General features: G+C 38.0%; 2 protein-coding genes across 2 annotated transcripts; both read right to left on the bottom strand.

The window, feature by feature from the left end:
* Positions 1-3,305: 3,305 nt before the first annotated feature.
* Positions 3,306-4,842, bottom strand: LOC141651600 (uncharacterized). The gene is made up of 4 exons (XM_074459304.1): positions 4,603-4,842; positions 4,364-4,446; positions 3,939-4,164; positions 3,306-3,800 (listed from the first exon to the last, which is right to left on the bottom strand). Exons 1-4 carry the CDS (start codon positions 4,840-4,842, stop codon positions 3,306-3,308), a joined length of 1,044 nt encoding a protein of 347 aa, XP_074315405.1.
* Positions 4,843-12,160: 7,318 nt separating this feature from the next.
* On the bottom strand, positions 12,161-12,981 carry LOC141651599 (uncharacterized). Its single transcript, XM_074459303.1, has 2 exons — positions 12,562-12,981; positions 12,161-12,409 (listed from the first exon to the last, which is right to left on the bottom strand). Exons 1-2 carry the CDS (start codon positions 12,979-12,981, stop codon positions 12,161-12,163), a joined length of 669 nt encoding a protein of 222 aa, XP_074315404.1.
* Positions 12,982-18,335: the final 5,354 nt, after the last annotated feature.

The raw sequence follows: 18,335 nt of genomic DNA, 5'->3' as shown, positions 1-18,335 counted from the left end.
TCCCTTTCGTATTCTTAATTTGAGATTTGAACATGTGATCGCACTATTGTTGAGGACACATACTACAACATTATGTATGATTTAATTGTATGGCATTCACATGTATTGAATGTAATATTCACTTCGACCAAATTGTTTGCTAAAACAAGTGTTAACCGAATAGTCTAATTTCACATGCTAGGATTAATCTATGTTTGTTGCATTGCATGCATTACATCGGCGACATATCAAATATGAACGACTTCCCTAATCATTAGTAGAGGCCGCTATCGAGGCGGGCGGGATTAGGTGTTCGAATTAAAGAACTTCCTAATACGTACCCTCACTCCTTACTCCAGTTATCTATGCACATCCGTGTCCATTGGCATCTCGAGAGTCATTCTAGACATAGAATGCTAAGGGTAACGAGTTATTAGTGTTCATGTCATTACTTTGTGTCTTGACGCGGCACGAGGCATTCGAACGGTTTCCAATTTTCCACAATAAATTGGTGGCGACTCCACAAATGCAGGCTTATTCAACCTTTCACTGGTTTCAATGCCTCACAAATCGGTAACGGCCCATGACGTGCTTTGGCAAATCAAGGTCCCATGAGAGAAGTGCTGCCGCCTCAAAACCACAAACGCGCGGGAGCGCGCGGCACGGGTGGCCCCTGTCCACAGTTTGGCGACTCCGCTGGGGATGATACACTTGTTGGATTAAGTGTCCTCCGACAATAATGCGATCACAACTGTTGATCATAATGATCACATGTTCAAATCTGATTTTAAGAATACATGTGGGAAGTAATATTTTACAGTCAACTGGTCCACACATATCGGTAATGATTGACTGACTAGAGTTTGACATTACTGTCGTGCGACGGTGGTGATCAGTTAATCCCCTTAGGTCATACCTATAGGGTGACGCTCTTAATTGATTATTTAATTAATCGTATGCCGATACGAGTTAATTAAATTGCTTAAAATTGACGGATGATTTTGTGAGTAAAGTTAACGTGTCTTATTGTAATTCGATTAAATTAGATACGGTCTAAGTAATTGAATTGTTTCATTACTTGGATGAAATTATTGTTTACGAAACAATTGAATCGGAATGAATAATTTATTATAAATGCAAGTTGTTATAGTTTATAATTAGATGACCCATTTTGGTATAAGTAATTATGAATTACTAGTTATTTTTGTATATGACATATTTTATTAATGTAATGATTTTTAATATGTTAAAAATGCATTATAATGTAACATGTCAATAACATGTCACATATGTCACAATTGACAAATGACAAAAATAAAATGGACCTTCCTTTATGTGGATAAACCGGTTTTATGGAGGGAGTATTAGGTTAGTGTTATCTTATTTATTTATTCATAGGAAACACCATGATGACCTATTCTCATAGCCATGCATACCTATTTCTCTTGGGAAGAAAACTAGCTCATGCATTGGCTCCCCCTTGCCCACCCCACCGGTTTTTCCCACTAAGAGGAACCAAAATGGATTCCTAAATATATGATTCACTACTTACTATTTTTCTTAGTGTAAGAAAAATTCATTACTCTCTACAATTCTGAGACATTTTAGAGAAAGAAAAACCACAAAAATTCTCTCCTCTAAACCGAAATAGAGGAGAACAAAATAAATATTTTGGGTCATTTTTATGCTAGATTAATAATATTACTAGTTCATAATATTATTAATTATTAAGAGTAACACCTTGGGTATATGCTTTTGGGAGAGGTTCTAATTTGAACCTTATTCATCCATTGTTGGAAAGCTCAAGAACTAACAAGAAGGAGATCTTGTTGGTGCCTAAATGGCCGAAAATAAGATGGTGAGAAATCGTTTTTTCTATCTCCTTTTATTAAGTTTGCATGCATAAGATCTAGCATTTATTTTATGACTAAATAAATTAATTCATATATGAATATGTAAACTTATGAGATTATTCATTTTCTACAAGCGGTATCAATAGCCTTAGGTTGTTTGCATGCAAATCGGTTTATAGTTTTTCCGAGTTATAAGATTAACATACAAAACTAATTAATTTGGATTTATGAAGATAAACCTAAAAATAACTTTGCATGTTAAAAGTTTCTGGTTCTAAGTGATTTTTAGGACATTTTGGTTTATTTATGGATTTTATTGTTCATTTTATATATTATTGGCATTAAAATGTGATTTTTATGATAAAAATGTCATTTTTGGACGAAAAATAGCTAAACTTCGAATTTTTCAGTGGTTTTTGGATATGTTTTCACATATATTATCTACTGATGGCCTGTAAATTTTCATGTTAAAAAAAGTTGTTTTGCTCGAAATATGAATTTTATAAGTTAAAATCGTATTTAAATGGGTAAATAGGTTAATATGAGTTATATTTCGAATCTGGTCATGGAAATTTAGTATGTTGTCACATGAAATTTTAAAAGATGTGTGTAAAATATTTGGCTATAATGAAGTCTTTATGCATGATTTATGAATTTTTGATGAAAAATCACATAAATAGTGACTATAATTGGTAATAATGCTCAAACATACTTCATGACTAAAGGAAAAATGTCACATGTTGCATTTTATCACATATTTCAGATCTAAAAGTTAAAAGTTGATGATAATAATTTTTCTCATATTTTTATGGTCATAATTGTTAAAACCGATAAACCGCAACATTATTTTTCTCGATAAATTTTCGAAATTTTTAACCTAAGTTTTGAACATTATGAGTGTCATGGTATTTTTCCAGAATGTTCATGAGTTTAAATTTCAAATTTCGAAATTATTTGAAATTTTTATAATTTAATTTGAAGTTTATAGCATAATCTTGTATTTTTGGGCCCATTTATGAACAATATTAAGAAATCAAGTTTAATTATTGTCAAAATGTTAGTGGAGACTAATTTTTGAGTCCTAAGATGGTTAGGGTAATTAACTTGTACATAAATATGAATTTATGTAATTATTGTGATTTTAACAAGTTATAATCACGCAAATCCATGAAAACCGATAAATATACGATATTGGCTCTTTAAAGGCGATTTAGCATAAAATCTAGCATGTTCATACATATTATAATGCTGCATTTTATTTATGATTGTCATATTTTAATTTTATGTAATTTTTGAATAATGTAATTTTTTTTTTTTTTTGGGAAAATGTAAGCTTATCATTAATATCATAAAAAAGTCCCTTACAACACAAATTCTTTCAATACAAAATGCATTTCTCTACACAAATAGCTAATGACTACTTATGTAGTTCACCCAATTTCTGACTCTACCATTCCTACATGGTACCTCATACTAATTAATTCTCAGCTGCACTTCACGTTTAATGCTATTAACAACCACCTGAGGATGGGAAAGACACCCCTCAAGTCTGCATTTGTTACGAGCAAACCAAATATGGGCAAGTAGGGAGGCAAGGATCATAGCCACTGCGTGCTTGTACCATATAGACTGCTGCCTCCAGCGTACCCACCATTCAATGCAATTCTTCTCTGGAAAGTCCACTAAGCACCAGCAGCCTGTGAGCTCCAAGCACATTCTGCTATATCTACACTGGAAAAACAGATGTTCATGACATTCCATCGTCTCTCCACACAGATAGCAGCAATTGTTCTGAATTATATTCATTTTGAGCAACCTGTCTTGAGTTAAAAGCCTATTCTGTGCTACTAACCAGCACATGAACACATGACGAGGGATAATCATCCTATTGAGCATCCATGGATACCACTGGATTTTATCTCCAACTGGTTTAAGCCAGTGATACCCCTCCTTCACTGTCTTTGCTCTCTAAGGGGATCATTGAATAACTTAGATTTATAAATATTCTTGACTTGGCAAATTTTTCTCCAAGCCACCGCTGCCACCCCTGGCTCATAGTCCTTCCATGTTGTAGATTTTATATAGACAAAGATGAACCCAACGAACCCGCAGGTGATCAGCCTTCATTGCAATCCACCATACATATTTAGCAATAGCAGCAACATTCCAAGCATGGAGATCCTTAAAACCCAGTCCCCCTTGTTTCCTAGGTTGGCAAATGGTAGCCCAAGAAACTAAGGCAGGGCTTTCCTTATGATTAGAGCCATACCAAAGAAAAGATCTGCAAACTGCTTCAATCTTGCTTATGACAGTTTTAGGTAGGATGAAAATCCTTGCCCAATAGCAATGTAAAGAATCGAGCACGATTTGATCAAGACAACCCTACCAAAGCTATGAGAGTTTTCGAGACCCTAAGCTTCTAATTCTGTCCACAATTTTATCTACCAAGCACTCACAATCAAGAACAGAGAGCCTCTTGGGAGACACATTCACACCAAGATACTTAAAAGGGAGTTGCCCCTTCTTCATACCAGTCTTTCTCAATTTCGTAGACCAAACTCTCATCAATCCCATTATAATAAAAGTTAGACTTCCCATTATTCATTTCCAGACACTGATGTCAGTAGAAAAGTGATCAAAAGCACCAACATAAGGCCAACAGACCCCTATCACCTCTACAAAACAAAATCAGGTCATCAACAAAGCATAGATGGGACAGTTGGATCCTGTTGCAAAGGGGATGGAACTTAAATTTATGATGCTTATGCACCACACCTAGGACCCTACTCAAATAATCCAAACATAGGGTAAAGAGAAGAGGAGACAAAGGGTCTCCTTGCCTGAGCCCTCTCCTGCCTTTAAAAAACCCAAATGTTTCACCATTGAGGGAAAGAGAATAGGTGGGGGTTGTGATGCACTGCATAATGATCTTGGTGAATGATTCAGGAAACCCAGTAGCTTGAAGCATCTCCAGGACAAAAGACCAAGCCACTGAGTGTAACACCCCCATACTCCGAGCGCCTTACCAGGACCACTCAGGTATGAAGACATCACCATCTCGGTCGCCCGAGGTATGATAATCAAATAGACAAAACAGAAACAACATTTATTGTAAATAGTTTAATGAATAAGTACAATCCTCGAAACCAAACCGAAAGTGCAATACATTATTCCAAACTATCTTTCTCAACTCGAAATGTAAATAAATGCTAAACTACAAATGAAGACTCTATCGTCATGTCGTGGCCATCCCAAATATCCCAAAGATCATCTCTATACCTGTTCAATATCTCGCTCACCATCCCCCGAATGGATCACCGCAGTTTTACAAAACAACACCGGGTCGACTAATCACACAATCAATATAGATAACAACAATAAGACAAACAGACAAACCGAACCGCCACACACACACACACACCACCAACTCCCATCATCTCAATATCGACCGTCCACTGGACCAGCCACTCCCAAAGGGGGGACCGCAGCCGTTCCCACCTAAGCCCCGCTCATCGTACGAGCGATAACCCTGTCCATTAATGTGCACATCCCCTTTCGTGGCGGGTTCCACGAAGGGCGAAACTAGGGCGTGAGATCACTCCCGCAAGTGACCCCACTCAGCCGAGAACGCATCTCGAGAACCATCAACAAACACAACCACAATCACAATCACAATCACAATCATCATATCAAACAACTAACTACAGCACATCACCAATATCCCATTATGGGACTAATACTGAGTAGGAAATCCTACCTGGAAAGCACAACACGCAGACGGTATCTACAAAATTTGTATCAAAACGGCTCCTCTACGAATTCTCCTCCTACCATACAACACATAGATGCTACCATTCAAATACTACTCATAGAAACCCCCAATTCCTAAATTAGGGTTTCATCAATCTTAACAAAACATTATAGAAATTATATTAAAAGCTTACCCTCGACGCAAGGAATCCAACGACACGAACTACGATACGAACTGACCGTCTGAACTCCGGGAATTGTCAAGAACGCGATTAGGAAGAGGAACTAGTTGCTTTCTCTCTTAAACAGGTTTTAGGTTTTGTAAAAAGTGATTTAAAACAACGACGAATATGTTTAAATACCTTAATCGCGTAATTAACAAAACCCGAGAAAACTCCCCCGTAAAACCGGACACTCGATCGAGTACCCAAGGCACTCGATCGAGTACCCCTACTCGATCGAGTGCCCCACTACTCGATCGAGTGCCCAACAGTCGAAACTATTTTATTTCGCAACTTGCCCATACTTGACAGAGTAAGGGCTACTCGATAGAGTACCCCCAAGACATATAAATACGGAGTATTACAGTCTTCCCTCCTTAAAAGAACTTCGTCCCCGAAGTTCAACCCATACATAAAAACAAACATACTAACTCGATCAAGACACAACAACGTGACTAAGAACTCAAAACAAAACTCCAACCCAAACATGAACTCGTAACACCAACTCCACTAACTATTCCTACCTCCACAACATGGCTCACGATATCGTATCAACTCCATTATATCTCTCTCAACACTAACTCCATACCTTACCAAAATACTCATAACATCAAACGGAATGTTACATTATACCACCCATAAAAGGAACTTCGTCTTCGAAGTTTACTCACACTCATAAACATCCTCATCCAACTGCCAAGACTATCGAACTCATAACCATCATCATCCAACTGTCAACACTATCCAAATATTCTCACACTCCTAAACATCGAACTACTACCAGTACGGTCATGACCTTTAACAAAATTAACCACAACACGAATCAACCTTTTATTCGACATCAAGACTCAAACTTCCAAATATATTACCATATGCACACCCATCAAAATCTCTTTTATCACATCCTACTCCTCTTAAGATAAATGTTACGTCCTCGTAACTCACTAATACTAAATCCTAGATACATCTCATTACCCTCTTTACCACCACATGTGCAAGATAACCGTTTATAAACCAAACACTCACCATTCTTATATTTAAGGCTCCCATACATAAACATTTCTCATTCCTCAACTCATTCGGCATAGCACCTAACCTATACCTCAAAATCTTTATCTTAACCCAAAACTTCAACTTTTCCACATTACCGCAACATGACATACCTCTCTCTATAAAGCACCTATCTCCCAAACGCATAACTCACGATCCACACTCGTTACGTACACTCACACTAGATCCTCCAGTTCTTTCCTTCATTACCGCAAGACTCATACATAACCTAATATGACACTAATTCCCCCAACACCCTACACTCACTGTCCCAACAAAAGATTATGAACCACCTGCAGCTTTCAGATCATTACCACACATGTCCTACGGACCACTTGTCATTACCATGTCTACTAAAGCCTTATCTAGAACAAGATCAAAATTACTGTAACAACCTCTCACAACCGTGTTCCATTAACAGAATATCACTATACCATGACAACAACGAAGACATATACAACTCTATTCCATATCATACTCTACCCTCATTCTCAAACTTAACCTGATAAAGAAAACATCAATAAGCAAGACAACTGTCTATCTGCACAAACTGAAACTCGCAGGGAGCAACAACAAACGAAACAACAATCTATGTATAATTGGTATGTACTTTCGAAACTCGAATCATAATCATCCCGCCTACTCCACCACAACCGGTGACGGCATCACAACACCGCCACCAACAGCCACACCGTAGTGCGAAAATACCCGCATCACACATTATGTACCGTGCCCGGATCACCACTCGAGGCACCACAACCACACCGATAGACATCACAACTGCATACGATTCCCATAAACACTGACTGAGCATAACTTCTCAGACAAGAAAACTTACTCAAATCCACTTTATTAAATCACCACGCAACATATTATATGGATAAACAGATAAGCATCTCATGAACATCATCTCTACCATTTCACGGAATACACATGTGTTATTAATACACATAAAATTATAACTAGCCATGTCAAATTAATCAAGTTATTACCTTTTTGGATATTATTCAATTAAATTACCGTGTCCAACCTATATATTACAGAACATTCATAAAACAACTTTATAATTATCACACCATACCACTTCTTGTGAGGTCAGAACCTCACACAAACATTTACACATATCATAGACCCGTAATCACAACCAACTAGTCAATCCTGATCACGTAAGTTACCACTCTATAAAGGTTACCTGTCACCCGAGCTTAACTCGCATGCCCCTCATCACATTCTTCCATTCGCATACCCAACACCTTCTGCCATACATAACCATACAGCTAACACTCATTATGAGAAACAGCCTCCCAAGACTATGTCTTATACTTCCTCGCAACCATACTTATCAATTCAGTCTCTACAAAATCAACCTCTTTAGAATTACCATCTCTCTAACATACCGTCACCCTTAACCACTAGTCATAAACCATAACACTACCACTGTCCGGACATCAAACCTCTTACACTCATCTCTAAACATCACGATTTTTCTCCTATCTTTGGTTAACATCCCCAAACAACGAACATCAAACCCATCAACAAAATTACCTCAACATTATTCCCAATACTATCCTTAATTGTATTGTCATCCAACTCTCCACCAAATATCTCGTATCGTTCCAATACTCCACCAACTTCTTACTCCCTTAGTTCTTCGAAACTCATTATCAATCATGTTGTCCTGAAACTCCTATATAACCATTAGCTAACATCCTCGTGATACTATCACCCATTTCGATGATTCCTTACCTTTATATCACATAACTCCGGTGAACATTTTCCTCAGCTTACTTTTATCCTTCCTTTCTCTTTACACTCAATAATACCAATTAATAGTTCAACTCCTTATTCCTTCTACCTAACTCTTTAGTAAACCAGTTACCCCCTTTTTTTTTTTTTTTTTTTTTTTTTTTTTTTTTTTTTTTTTTGCTCCAGAACTCAATTTCCCTCATTTCATATTAATACCATCTCACTCTTTCTTACCATCAATCTTTTCTTATCCTGCCCTTACTCACACTTAACATAAATCAGTCCAGACCACCTCATGCTATTACTCACCCTGATCTCTCATGACTTACTTGCTCAAGGAAGTCACACATTAGTTTCGTTTCTTAATGAACCAAATCTCCCAAACTCACTCACTATCTGCAAATCTACGTCGCGACATGCCTCCATTAAGTTCGCTATATACCGCTCTTCTCAATTCCTCTAAAACGACCTTTCATTACATATATTCTTACTCAACTCTATTTCTAACCATCTCCCTCCATAATTTGTTATACATCTCAGGTTGCTGCTATCCACATCATTTCTTTCAATCCTTTCATTCTCACTTTCCTTAAACTTACATCATCCCTTGCCCACATTCACTTACATTTCATTACTCAACATACAATCATGTCACTCATCTCGTCTCACACAACATGCTCTATGCCTCAATTAAGCCTTACCAATCTTCCTTTTCTTTTTCCTCTACCTATCACAACACATATAAATCATGTTCTCCCCACCGAACTCATACTCATCATAGGTGCCACTCTTTACATCATAAGATTGGGTAACTTACGCGTTAAGACCAACATACAAGTAAAACAATGCATAAAGAAGTAAAATAACGCCGTTGAATTAAACATAATATGCAACGAAGTCAAAAGATAAGCATGTGACCCAAAACAGGGGTCACTAGATCGAGTACAGGCCACTCGATCGAGTAAGGAACTTACTCGATCGAGTAGGTCAAGATCAGAAGCACGTAAAACAAATCACCAGGGCTACTCGATCGAGTAACTAACGTACTCGATCGAGTGCCCCCTTACTCGATCGAGTACCGAGGATACTCGATCGAGTACCCCAATTCTCAGCACTGTCCAGTTTTCGTAAAACAGTCATAACTCACCCATTTCTTGGTCGTTTTGGGCGTGTGACCTATCGTTAGAATCGTAAAAGGACAAGCTATCACCTCCAATTGGAATCACATTAAAATCATTTATGAATCTCAAGTTATAACAGTTTAAAGACAACTTTGCTGTAATCAGACGACATAACTATTTGATTTTTTTACTTCCAAACAGCTTAAACAACAACCAAGCAAACAAAACCAGTCCAAACTCATAAAACCAGTATTCATAATCATATGTTACTATTTTCAAAAGCCAAACAACAACATTCATCATGCACATAATTTATCTAACTTGCCAATTATGACTTACCCACATGTTTTTTTTTTATTCTATCACTTTTCGTAAACAAAATCACAAATACACGACATCAAGTCCCCTATTCACATGTTACTAGCATAACAACATTATAAAATAACTTCCATTATATAACATGCTTAATCAGGAACCATGTTATCACACCACAATGATTCCTCTTTTCCCACTAATTCATCCATCATACCACATATTTACCCACCATATTCGTTCAACATATTCACCCAGCACATGTTCAATTCACACTCCCAACCTTCTGTACTTTTACTCAACACGACAACAACAACATGTATACTTACACATCGCTTTATATATATATATATATATATATATATATATATATATATATATATATATATATATATATATATATATATATATATATATATATATATATATATATATATAAACAAAACACTTTTCCTTACATAATTATAACATGTCAAATTACATGTATCAATAATTATACTTTCATGCTTTACAATCAACCAACATACAATTCACGTCATTATCATCTTTCATCCATCAATTCATACAACATACTACTACATAGATACACACAGCACACAATAAGCACATAACGATCCCGACACATATCCCATGGTGACCGGTTCAAAATTGTAGGGCGAGTTCGCGACTTTAGGACGTCTCCCAAGTCTTTGCATTAGCTCCTACAACCTTTACCCCGGGTTCATTTTAATTGACTCCCTAGATTCATTAGATTCATTGGTTACAGGTTTCGGGATCGTCGCTCTGATACCATTTGTAACACCCCATACTCCGAGCGCCTTACCAGACCACTCGGGTATGAAGACATCACCATCTCGGTCGCCCGAGGTATGATAATCAAATAGACAAAACATAAACAACATTTATTGTAAATAGTTTAATGAATAAGTACAATCCTCGAAACCAAACCGAAAGTGCAATACATTATTCCAAACTATCTTTCTCAATCAAATGTAAATAAATGCTAAACTACGACGGAAGACTCTATCGTCATGTCGTGGCCATCCCGCTATCCCAGATATCATCTCTATACTGTTCAATATCTGCTCACCATCCCCGAATGGATCACCGCAGGTTTTACAAAACAACACCGGGTCAGTACTAATCACACAATCAATATAGATAACAACAATAAGACAAACAGATAATTGAATCGCCACACACACACACACACACACACCACCAACTCCCATCATCTCAATCGACCGTCCACTTTGGACCCGCCCGCTGGGGGACCGCAGCTGTTCCCACCTAAGCCCCGCTCATCGTACGAGCGATAACCCCGTCCATTAATGTGCACATCCCCTTTCGTGGCGGGTTCCACGAAGGGCGAAACTAGGGCGTGAGATCACTCCCGCAAGTGACCCCACTCAACCGAGAACGCATCTCGAGAACCATCAACAAACACAACCACAATCACAATCACAATCACAATCATCATATCAAACAACTAACTACAAAAGACATCACCAATATCCCATTATGGGACTAATACTGAGTAGGAAATCCTACCTGGAAAGCACAACACGCAGACGGTATCTACAGCTGTATCAAAACGGCTCCTCTACGAATTCTCCTCCTACCATACAACACATAGATGCTACCATTCAAATACTACTCATAGAAACCCCCAATTCCTAAATTAGGGTTTCATCAATCTTAACAAAACATTATAGAAATTATATTAAAAGCTTACCCTCGACGCAAGGAATCCAACGACACGAACTACGATACGAACTGACCGTCTGAACTCCGGGAATTGTCAAGAACGCGATTAGGAAGAGGAACTAGTTTCTTTCTCTCTTAAACAGGTTTTAGGTTTTGTAAAAAGTGATTTAAAACAACGACGAATATGTTTAAATACCTTAATCGCGTAATTAACAAAACCCGAGAAAACTCCCCCGTAAAACCGGACACTCGATCGAGTACCCAAGGCACTCGATCGAGTACCCCCCTACTCGATCGAGTGCCCCAGCTACTCGATCGAGTGCCCAACAGGTCAGAAACTATTTTATTCCGCAACTTGCCCATACTCGACAGAGTAAGGGCTACTCGATAGAGTACCCCCAAGACATATAAATACGGAGTATTACACTGAGTCATAAGCTTTCTGAAGATCCACCTTCATTAACACCCTAGGAGAACAACTTTTCCTTTTATAAAGCTTAATTAAATCCTGACAAATGAGAATGTTCCCAACAATATCCCTTCCTTTTATAAAAGCCCCTTGACTAGGACTAATGACATCAGGTAAGACCTTGCCAATTCTATTACAAAGCACCTTTGACAAACACTTATAGATAGTATTACAAAGAGGCAATGGGCCCGAAAATGAAAACTGTTTCAGAAGAGGCACTTTAGGAATAAGTGTAATGATAGTGGCATTGCACTTTTTTGAGGAGCCGTCCCGAATGAATGGCTCCCTGCATCGCAAAGAACAACATCGGCTCAACAATATGCCGGTTGTCTTTAAAAAAGCAAGCTTATAACCATCGGGACCAGTGCCTTGGTCCCTGGAATATCAAACATAGCCACCTTAACTTCCTCAGCGGTTATAGGAGCTGACAGCATGAGACATTGGGCCTCGATTACACACTTCCCATACTTGATTACTTTCCTATTAATAGGTTTAACATATTTTTCGGTCCCAACAATTGCTTTGATAGTAATGAATGAAAGCGGCTGAATACTCTCAGTAGTTGAGCACAGGATATTATTTACATCAGCAACTTGGAACACTCTATTTTTTGCTCTCCTCCTTCGATGCAGGGCATGAAAGTAGGAAGTATTATCATCACCATGCTTCAACCAAATCACACTTTGCTTTCTGAGTAAGGAATTGATCTCTTGCCTTCCTAAGATCCTCAACCTCTTTAGCACAAATTCGTTCAATCTTGCAAAGATCCTCATTCAAGGGGTCCCCAACCAACATTTCCTGAGCTTGCTTTAATGACAACTCAAAGAACATGTGTGAGGTTAACAATATCCCCAAACCGATCCTTGTCCAATTTTTTCAACTGATATTTAAGACCCTTCAATTTTGTGACTACCTTAAACATAGCAAAGATTTCCATGACAAACCAAATTCCACCCCTCCTTAACAATATCGGGATATTCGGTGCCATTGACCACATATTAAAATACTTAAATGGTGCTCCCTTTCTCTGAATGACCCATCAAAATTGATAAGGCAAGGGCAATGATCAAACATTCCCTCGTGCAAGAAATGAACATAGTCAATGAAAACATAATAGCCCATTCATCATTAATCAACACTCTATCAATTCTACTATAGATTTTCTCTCCATCCTCATGTTTATTTGACCAAGTATAGAAGGCCCCCCTTGCACTAAGGTCATCCAACTGACAGTCCTGGACTACCTAATGTAATTTTACTTAGTATGGCCTTAGTTTTAATTGGTATTACCCGAAATGTATGGGAATATCGATTCGGTAGTAATTATTGTGATCTCGTATCACCGTTTTATAATTTAATAGATTTATTTTATTTTATTACAAATGTATAATAGGAAATTATGTAATTCATTTTGTAATTTAATTATTCCGGAGTTTCTTGAAGACGGTGTCATTCGAGAAGGCGATCCATCAAAGAAAGTGTTGCCTTGAAATGCGTACCAAGACCGAAGTTCAAGGGACCAAAGGAGTTGGTTTCCGAATTTGTAATAGTTTATTAGATTTACTATTTTAGAAAGGCCATACTAGGATTTTATTTTTATGCTTTGCATTTTATTTATATGTTGCATGCATCGCTAAATCGCCATATGTAAACATGCATTTTAAATCGAGTTTATCGACCGTGTCAATTACAATTATCGTAGTTCACCGCTTTAGTTCACTTAAAACGTGATAGATAATAAATTGACATGACCTCTCGCTAAAATAAACAATTGAGAATTAGCCTTACCAAAAAGTAGAAACCATGAAAACCTATTTCGTGAGGGAGTGCGCTCGGCCATACCGGGGTACAAACCTTGTTCCGTAGGGGAAGTGGGTGATAAATGTCTATCCACCGAATTCATGTTGATAAGGGATGAATCGGCTACACCGTGCCCAAGTTAATGTGAATTTGGATCATGGACACATTTATTTGAAATTTGGGTTGAACTCAACAAAAGTATTCTCGACCATAGCCGGATGTGTTTTGGGCTAAAGATAAATATTAATATAATTTTATCGACCAAGAGTTCTAAAAGTAGAATCGATTAAAGAGTTAATCCACCGAGTTATATTGATAAGGGATGAATCGGCTACACCGTGCCCAAGTTAATATCAATTTGGATCTTGGAATCATTTATAATAGTTGGGTAGAGGTCACTATATAAATGCTCATATCTTGTTAAAATTATTTACAAATATGATTAAAAAGACAAATGTTAATATTTCCTTTTCCTCCATACTTGTAGTTCATTACAATGACCCCATCAAACGTTACTACACTGATAACTATTGAGTCTTGCCATAATGTTTTTGACGACGTTTGCTTCAACAATGATTTCGACACTACTAGAGAACTTCATTTTGGGATAGGTTCGGATGGAAACATAAACTTCATCACTTCTTCTAGACCACCTACTACTACAAGATCTCTTGTGAACCGGTCTCAGGAAGACCGCCTCATAAAATCTATAGGATCTTTATCTTTGGAAGAGAAAGATGCCAAAACTAGTGGGAGCTCAAGCAATCAAACTCTTGCTTCTAAGGGCAAAAGGTTCAAGAAGAAGGGAAAGAAAGGGAAAAGCTTCAAACAAGTTGAAGATGAATGCCACTATTGCTATGGCATGGGACATTGGCTTAGGAATTGTCCTATATGTTTGCGAAATATAAGGGAAGGAATCATCGTTCTAAAAGGTAAAATTCCTAAGGAAATTTATGTTATTGATGTAAATTATACTTCCACTACGACATGGGTACTGGATACCGGTTGTGGTTCTCACCTTTGTAATCATTTACAGGGGTTAAAAGACGTGAAGAGGCTTAGCAAAGGAGATGTGGATCTACGCCTTGGAAATGGAGCTCGAGTAGCGGCCGAATCCAAAGGAACTTATGTATTGGCTTTGCCTAATGGATTTGAGTTGTATTTACATAATTGTTTTTATGTGCCTACACTTTCTAAAAACATTATTTCAATCGCCATGTTAGACATGGATTGGTTTTGTTTTGTCATTAGAAACAATCGTTGTATTATTTCAAGGAACGACTTGGTTATAGGCCAAGCTCCTTCCATTAATGGCAATTACATTTTAGAAACCTCGAATCCAACTAATGACATCTACAACATTCAATCAAAGAAACTCAAATCAAGTGATCCAAATGAATCGTTCATTTGGCATTGTCGATTAGGTCACATAAACGAGAATCGCATCAAAAGATTAATTTCGACTAATGTGATTACACCATTTGATTATCAATCATATGGAACATGCGAATATTGCCTTCTTGGCAAGATGACTCGTAATCCTTTTAGCGGTAAAGGAACACGAGCTAGTGAGCTATTAGGACTCATACATACCGATGTGTGTGGACTAATGAGTATCACCGCTCGAGGAAATTATGACTACTTCATAACCTTCACCGACGACTTGAGTAGATATGGGTATATCTATTTAATGAAGCATAAGAGTGAAGCTTTTGAGAAATTCAAGGAATTTCAAAATGAAGTAGAGAACCAATTGAACAAAAGGATAAAAGCACTACGATCCGATCGTGGTGGAGAATATCTTAGCCATGAATTCGATTCACACTTGAAAGGTTGTGGCATAATATCACAACTATCTCCACCCGGAACACCACAACTCAATGGTGTTGCCGAAAGGAAATCGAACCCTACTTGATATGGTTCGATCAATGATGAGTCAAACCGAGCTACCAAACTCGTTATGGGGATTTGCAATCCAAACCGCAATTAGATCTTTGAATAATAGTCCCACGAAGACAACCGAAAAGACTCCATATGAGATATGGACGGGAAGGATTCCTAATATATCCTATATGAAGATTTGGGGATGTGATGCTTACGTCAAGGCAAAGACCGACAACAAGCTTGCCCCAAGATCCGAAAAATGCATCTTTGTAGGTTACCCCGTGACCTCTCGAGGATATTACTTCTATAAACCTCAAGAAAACAAAGTGTTTGTGTCTTGCGAGGCTGTCTTCTTAGAAAGAGAATTTATTTCTAAGAGACAGAGACGGAGAAATTTTGAACTTGATGAAGTTCAAGAGCCACAAATCGAGGTAGAGACGCAAGAAGATGTTCCTTCGTCGTCTAGCGCAATTGTCCCTCCTCCACTTAGAAGAACGGGCCGAGTTACACGCCATCCCGATCGATATGTGGGACTTATCGAAGAAGATGGAACACTCGATGTGTTGCTTTTAGAAAGTGACGAGCCTGCCACCTACAAAGCCGCAATATCTAGTCCAAATTCCTCCTTATGGCTTGGAGCCATGAAGTCCGAGATGGATTCTATGCATCAAAACCAAGTTTCGAACTTGGTGGATTTGCCTGAAGGGGCAAGACCTCTTCAATGCAAATGGATTTTCAAGGTCAAGAATGATATAGTGGCAAAAGGATTTACCCAAGTCCAAGGTCTTCATTATGATGAAATCTTCGCCCCCGTAGCCATGCTAAGATCCATACGGATTTTGTTAGCGATTGCCGCATTTCATGATTATGAAATATGGCAAATGGATGTCAAAACCACTTTTCTAAATGGGCATTTAGAAGAGGAGGTGTACATGATACAACCCGAAGGTTTTGTTGATTCTAAAAATCCTAACAAAGTATGCAAACTTAAGAGATCCATTTATGGACTTAAGCAAGCATCAACAAGTTGGAATCATCGATTCGATCATGTGATAAAAGAGAATGGTTTCACTCGAAGTGTTGAGGAACCATGTTTATACATGAAATTTAGTGGGAGCAATGTTGTGTTCTTAATCTTGTATGTCGATGACATACTACTCATTGGAAATGATATTCCAATGTTGTCTTCGGTTAAGAAGTGGTTGGGTAACCACTTCCAAATGAAAGATTTAGGAGAGGCACAACGCATATTAGGTATCCGGATCCATAGAGATAGATCCCAGAGGATATTGGCACTAAGTCAAGAATCTTATGTTGATAAGATTCTTCGACGTTTCAGCATGGACAAATCCAAAAGGGGATTGGTACCTATGGTAAGTGGGATAATATTGAGCAAGTCTCAATCGCCCACCGAACCCCATGATGTTGAACGCATGAAGTTGATCCCTTATGCTTCCGCTGTTGGATCAATCATGTACGCCATGATATGCACACGTCCTGATGTCTCGTATGCCTTGAGCATGACGAGTAGATATCAAGGAAATCCGGGTGAGAGTCACCTGATAGCCGTCAAGAACATCCTTAAGTACTTGAGAAGAACTAAGGATTCTATCTTAGTGTTTGGAGGTGACACCGAGCTCCGTGTTAATGGTTACACTGACTCAAGTTTTCAAACGGATAGAGATGACATGAAATCACAAGCTGGTTTTTTTTTTCATGCTCAATGGTGGTGTCATTATGGAGAAGCTTCAAGGAAGCCGTGATCATGGATTCAACAACGGAGGTCGAGTACATTGCGATCGGAAGTCGCCAAGGAAGTCAGTGTGGGATCGTGGAATTCACGGAAGGTCTAAGAGTAGTACCTACCGCCAATGATCCCATCACTCTCTATTGTGATAATAGTGGGACGATCTTCCAAGCCAAAGAGCCAAAGTCTAGTAATAGATCTAGACATGTACTTAGAAAATATCATGTAATTAGAGATTTCATTGAAAGAAAGGAAATTGCGATATGTAAGGTTAGGACGGATGATAACATAGCTGATCCGCTCACCAAGCCTTTATCGCAGGCTAAGCATGATGGACATGTTGCGTCCATGGGACTTAAACGCATGCCAGTTTTATGTTAGATTTTGATATGAAATAAAAGAGTTGTTTTATTTGCTCATATGCATAATCACATTTGTCTTTTATTTTTCCATTACTTTGTCATATTTAAATGGGTTGTGGAGACAAGATTGAACCCCATTAAAGTGAACTAAATTGACATAGTAATCGCCCATAGTCACTTGTATGAGGTGACGTCTCGAAGTGACTAGAGTGTGATGCGATTGATGGCAAGTTCAAGTGCCATAAAGTCATATGAGAATGACTAGTCGATCACATAGGCAGACTGTTAGGAACACTTTGTCGGGCTAATGACCGCTTATAGAGTTCTGGCAAAT

Source organism: Silene latifolia, chromosome 4 (genome assembly GCF_048544455.1).
Source record: "Silene latifolia isolate original U9 population chromosome 4, ASM4854445v1, whole genome shotgun sequence".
NCBI lineage: Eukaryota > Viridiplantae > Streptophyta > Magnoliopsida > Caryophyllales > Caryophyllaceae > Silene > Silene latifolia.
The sequence above is the reverse complement of the archived record's forward strand: the minus strand, read 5'-3'. Positions and strand labels throughout refer to the sequence as shown.